Source organism: Cebus imitator, unplaced genomic scaffold (genome assembly GCF_001604975.1).
Source record: "Cebus imitator isolate Cc_AM_T3 unplaced genomic scaffold, Cebus_imitator-1.0 Scaffold216, whole genome shotgun sequence".
NCBI lineage: Eukaryota > Metazoa > Chordata > Mammalia > Primates > Cebidae > Cebus > Cebus imitator.
Window position 1 is genome coordinate 245510 of NW_016107531.1, and position 5618 is coordinate 251127.

Sequence of the window (5618 nt, forward strand, 5' to 3'; positions counted from 1 at the left end):
TTTTTTTTTAATTCATTCTCTGTAGAGACTGTCAAAAATTGCTAATGCCGACTGTATTTCAAGTCGTCATGGCAGGGTATTGGGAAAAGTTTTCAATTAGCAATAATCGCACCTCGGATAAACCTCATTGGCTACAATACTGCCACTGAGCAAAGCTTGCCCAGATAATTTTTTGTATTTTAGTAGAGATGGAGTTTCACCGTTGTTGCTTAGGCTCATCTCAAACTCTTGAGCTCAGACAATCCACCCGCCTCAGCCTCCCAAAGTGCCAGGATTACACGTGTGAGCCACTGTGCCCGGCCATGGCAGCTTTTTAATTTCAATATTCGTAACTTCTTATACTGGTCAGAGCAGTTCTCATTTAATCCCAAGAAGGCCCCATACTCCCTTTGTCTCTAAGGGAAAAACTGGTAAGTCAGGGAGTCAAAACTATGAGGTATGACTATAAACTTCAGGGAATTATTTTTGTTTTTGATTTCTAATTTTTTTTCTTTTCACTGCTGCTATATTTTTTTTTCTTTTTTTTTTTAAGAGAGGGGGTTTCACCATGGCCAGGATGGTCTCCATCTCTTGATCTCATGATCCACCCGCCTCGGCCTCCCAAGGTGCTGAGATTACAGGCATGAGCCACCGCGCCCAGCCAAAAGATTTCTAATGTAATAAACTGAAAGAAAAGTAGGCTCGGCGCGGAGGCTCATGCCTATAATCCCAGCATTTTGGGAGGCCGAGGCAGGCAGATCACTTGAGGTCAGTTCAAGACCAGCCTGGCCAACATGGTAAAACCCCGTCTCTACTAAAAATACAAAAATTAGCTGGGTGTGGTGGCATGTGCCTATAATCCCAGCTACTCAGGAGGCTGGGGCAGGAGAATTGCTTGAACCCGGGAGGTGGAGGTTGCAGTGAGCTGAGATCGTGCCACTGCACTCCAGCCTGGGAGACAGAGCAAGGCTCCGTTTCAAAAAAAAAGAGAAAAGAAAATACATGTGATGTGGCTCCTCACAAGCAAAGCAGAGAGGCTAGAAGTACGGCCTCTAGAATAAGTCTTAACTCCAGCTCTGCTACCTTCTCTGTGACTTCAGGAAAATCACCTCTCTCTGAGCCCTGATTCCTCATCTCTGCATTGGGACAATAGGACCTCTCACATAGCAGTGTCATAAGAACTGAAGAAAATTCACATAGTTTCAGGTTTAGCAAGGCCCTCAGTAAATGGGGTCTGTTAGGACATTCCAGTAGCTACAGCTGACCGAGGTTGAGGCCTGCTAGGATCTGAGCAGTCCGAGAAGAAAAGCCTGGGCAAGGGTGAGCCTCCCCTTGCATCCCACACTTTACATTACCTCCCACTTGCATCCCACATGCCGGGCAGATGATTTTCCAGGGGGCATCCAAGGTACCTTGGTTTTCACCCGGACACTCCGCCGCAAATTCACAGTGTCCCCTTTCATTCCTCGCTTGTGAGATTTCTGTGGAAAGGGACAAACCCAGGGTCACTTCCACACCCAGCTGGCCACGGTGCCACTCTGGTGGCATCCATCTCCGACTGGCAGGATGCCTCTTCTGACTAATGTTACCGCAGCTGCTCCTGGATGACAGGCCTGCCTACCTTCTAACCTGGAAACCGGCCTCCAAGAGTTTGTTTGTCTCCCAAACCTTTGGAATCAGAGTGCGAGGAGGCTGGGCTTAGCAGGATCACCGAGATCGACAGCTACTACCTCGCCCCACTGGCATGCTCCTACCTGGCTGCTGGTCGCTGATGGTTTCGGGAGTTTTTTTATGTGGACGTGGACAGGGGTGTTCTCATCCACGTGAACATGTAAAGGGGGAGTTGAAGAGCGGTCCTTCATGGTTGGCTTCTGGCAGGTGGGGGAGGAGGACAACGCAAAAATGGTTGATCTGTGGATGAGTAAACTGGGCATAAAAACAGAGCTCACAGCCTCTGGGGGCCACCAAAAAGCCTAGCCACCAAGCGAGCAGGACAGCTACCAACTACTGGCATGCAGGCAGGGAGCAAGGTGGGAGTGTCATTCAGCAGGCTCCTGCAGAGATCCCAGCAGCAGAAGACCACCAGGAAGATTCTGGTCTACTCAAGAGAGGGTCTGCAAGACCCACCAGTTCTAGAACAGAGCCCAGACACAGGCCCAGGGGTCCTCAGGGCTGGATCTCCTATAAACCTGCTGGAATGCACAGCTCCTCCTTGGATGTAGTGAAACACAGCGGAAAGCAGGCGGATCCTTCTACACAGTGATCTCAACTGGGCATGCAGATTGGCGTGGGAAATACACAAAATGCTCAGGGTGCAGAATAAATCAGACAGCAGGCAGATCAAAGACCATGAAAACAGAAAGCTGGAGGAAATGCCAAGGATGAGAAGGTTGTCTAGATCCTAAAGAAAACATGAGCAGGGCAGAACCGCAGCTACAAACCCCTCAACCACCACCAGCTCTTATCCTTCCCCCCATTTTTTAAATTTTCTTTTATTTTCCTTTTTTTAATTTTTGAGACGGAGTCTCACTCTGTCACCAGGCTGGAGCACAGTGGTGCGATCAACTCACTGTAACCTCCAGCTCCCTGGTTCAAGTGATTCTCCCGCCTCAGCCTCCGGCATAGCTGAGATTACAGGCACCTGCCACCATGCCCAGCTAATTTTTGTATTTTTAGTAGAGACGGGGTTTTACCATGTTGGCCAGGCTGGTCTCGATCTCCTGACCTCGTGATCCACCTGCCTCAGCCTCCCAAAGTGCCAGGATTTCAGGCATGAGCCACCACACCCAGCCCTTCCCCCTATTCTTTAAACGTTTTTTTCTCTTATTTTTCTTTTCCTTTCTTTATTGAAAAAATGTCAAGATTTTAGGATTTGACTAGAGGGCTAAGTCTAAGATAATTTCCTCACACCTGGCAGCCTTACCACAGGCAAAAATAATCAGAATTAAAAATCAGCAGGGTAGGTATCACAGCACCTAGCAGAGCACCTGGGCCGTGATGGTGCCCAGTAGGGTAAGGCACCTCCTACAAATGGTGTGCAGAAGCATTTTTAGCAGGGTGACCAAAGAGGGCTGCTATGTGAGCGCGTCACCTACCGTCACGGTTACACTTGGTGCGCCACAAGGTGTTCTCAAGACCTTTTTCTGCGTGAGACTCGTTACTCCGTTCTTCCCGCACGATGGAAACCTGCATGCAGGCACAAGAACCAGACTGTAAGCAGAGAACTAGGGCTCTCTTGTATTTTAGATCTCGTGAAATTACACACTCCCTATGGTAGCTAACAAGTTCATGGCTAGGAGAACCAGCCTGGAATTCCTTGTCTCTCCTGAGATGAGCACCAGATGTACATGGTGTGCCCAGCAGTGGGATGGAAATAGGGTAATGGGCATTTGCAGGCTGGATATGTTTTTTTTTGGAGACAGAGTCTCATTGCTGTCACCAGGTCGCAGAGCACTGGTGCAATCTTGGCTCACTGCAACCTCCACCTCCTGGGTTCAAGCGATTCTCCTGCCTCAGCCTCCAGAGTAGCTGGAATTACAGGCATGCGCCACCACGCCCAGCTAATTTTTGTATTTTTAGTAGGGACAGCGATTGCCATGTTGACCAGGATGGTCTCGATCTCCTGACCTCGGGATCCGCCCACCTCAGCCTCCCAAAGTGCTGGGATTACAGGCGTGAGCCACCACGCCCGGCCGCAGGCTGAACTTTTAACATATCGTCACATCACACGTATTGTGACCCTTGCTGAAAAGCCTAGCTGACATCTTGTCAGATGACAAAAAGCAGGCAGCACATGAGCAGCAGCCAAGGTGCTAGTTTGGCCAAAGGTAGAAGCACCCAGGACAGTGCCTGGAGCAGAGATGGCCCTGGAGAAAGGCTCAGTGAGTGAATGACATAAATAAGAGCATCGGTGGCCAAGGCTCATGCCTGTAATCCCAACACTTTTGGAGGCCAAGGTGGGCAGACTGCATGAGTCCAGGAGTTTGAGACCAGCCTGGACAACATGGCAAGACCCCATCTCTACAAAAGATACAAAAATTAGCTGGGTGTGGTGGTATGTGTCTGTAGTCCCAGCTACTAGGGAGGCTGAGGTGGGAGAATCACTTAAGCCTGGGAGGTGGAGGCTGCAGGGAGGTGGAGGCTGCAGTGAGCTGTGACTGCGCCACTGCACTCCACCCTAGGTGGCAGAGGGAGACACCATTTCAAAACAAAAACAAGAAAGAAAAAAGAAAATTTTCAAAGAGCATTAGGCTCAGGCACAAGAAGTCACTGTGATGCACGCTCATCAAATTAAGGCTCAAATATTCCCCTAAGAGAATAAAAAAGTATTTCCCAAAATATTTCACTTGCTATCCTTTAAGCTCTTAAGCAGCAGGGTTTTTTTTTAATGCCATGTGTAATTCACCTTGCTTACACATATACTATACAGCTCCATCACTAGATCTACAAAGACAGAAAAAAAAAAATGCAAAAGTTTAATTTGGTCCAAAATCTGTCAGCAGTATATCCAAGAACTCCAGGATGGGAAGGGACTTGGAATAACCACTTGATCCATCTCATTGCAATTTTCTTTTTCCCAAGATGGAGTGCAGGCTAGAGTGCAGTGGCCCAATCTTGGCTCACTGCAACCTCCACCTCCTGCGTTCAAGCAATTCTCCTGCCTCAGCCTCCTGAGTAACTGGGAAAAGGCACGTGCCGTTATTCCCAGCTAATTTTTTTTATTTCTAGTAGAGACAGGGTTTTACCATGTTGGTCAGGCTGGGATTGCTTTGTATGTCTAGTAGAGATGGGGTTTCACCATGTTGGTCAGGCTCTAAAATTGCTAGAATTACAAAGGCATGAGCCATCGCACCGGCCCCCAAAGTTAGGGGGAGATCACAGGCTGAGTGACCTGGGGGTGGCGGGGAGGGTGGAGCAGGGATGGGGCAGTCCCAAATTATCATCTTGCCCTCTCTACAAATACTTGGGGAAAATAATGCAACATCAAAATGCATGGAAAAAATACTTGAGCACTTTGGTATGCATTTTGCTGTATGTATATAACATCTTGATTTTAAAAAGAAATATATATATATATGGGGAGAGAGAGAGAGAGGGAGAGAGAGAGAGAGACACGAGACTGAGAGAGAAAGCGCTCTATTGATCCTTTAGCCAAGTAATACCAAAACTGAGAAGACAGGCTTTTTTCCCTAATTATTTAGAACATTGTTCACGTAAAGCCAACAGTTTTGGGCAATCTCTCCGTGGGTTTCCTGTCAAACCACCTGGATTCCACCATCTGGCTAACTGCCACATCCACCTCTTTACATGTTATTTATTTACACCTGGATTCCCTTCAAAAAGGCTCTGAACCAGCCGGGCGCAGTGGCTCACTCCTGTAATCCCAGCACTTTGGGAGGCCAAGGCAACTGGATCAAGAGGTTAGGAGTTCAAGTCCAGCCTGGCCAACATGGTGAAACCCCATCTCTACTAAAAATACAAAAATTAGTCCAGCCTAGTGTTGCGCGTCTGTAATACCAGCTACTCGGAGGCTGAGGCAGGAGAACTGCTTGGACCCAGGAGGCAGAGGCTGCAGTGAGCCGAGATCTCGCCACTGCACTCCAGCCTGGGCAACATAGTAAGGCTCCGTCACCAAAAAA

At 48.4% G+C, this 5618-nt stretch overlaps 1 protein-coding gene and 1 non-coding gene across 20 annotated transcripts in view; both read right to left on the minus strand.

Annotated features, from left to right (window-relative positions):
- ODF2 (outer dense fiber of sperm tails 2) overlaps positions 1–5618 on the minus strand; it is a 47682-nt gene that overhangs the window by 39789 nt on the left and 2275 nt on the right. For 3 of the 19 annotated variants that reach the window (XM_017548955.2, XM_037745874.1, XM_037745873.1), the window contains 3 exons: positions 3075–3165; positions 1734–1850; positions 1335–1460 (listed from right to left, as the gene is read on the minus strand). In XM_017548955.2, coding sequence (XP_017404444.1) covers positions 1335–1460; positions 1734–1850; positions 3075–3165 — 334 coding nt within the window. Of the gene's footprint in view, positions 1–1334; positions 1461–1733; positions 1906–3074; positions 3166–5618 lie in introns of all 19 variants that reach the window. The other 16 variants (XM_017548978.1, XM_037745878.1, XM_017548979.2 and 13 more) reach the window with 7 other exon arrangements.
- Positions 17–157, minus strand: LOC119474197. The gene has a single exon (XR_005203483.1). It is a non-coding gene; the product is annotated as a U4 spliceosomal RNA (small nuclear RNA).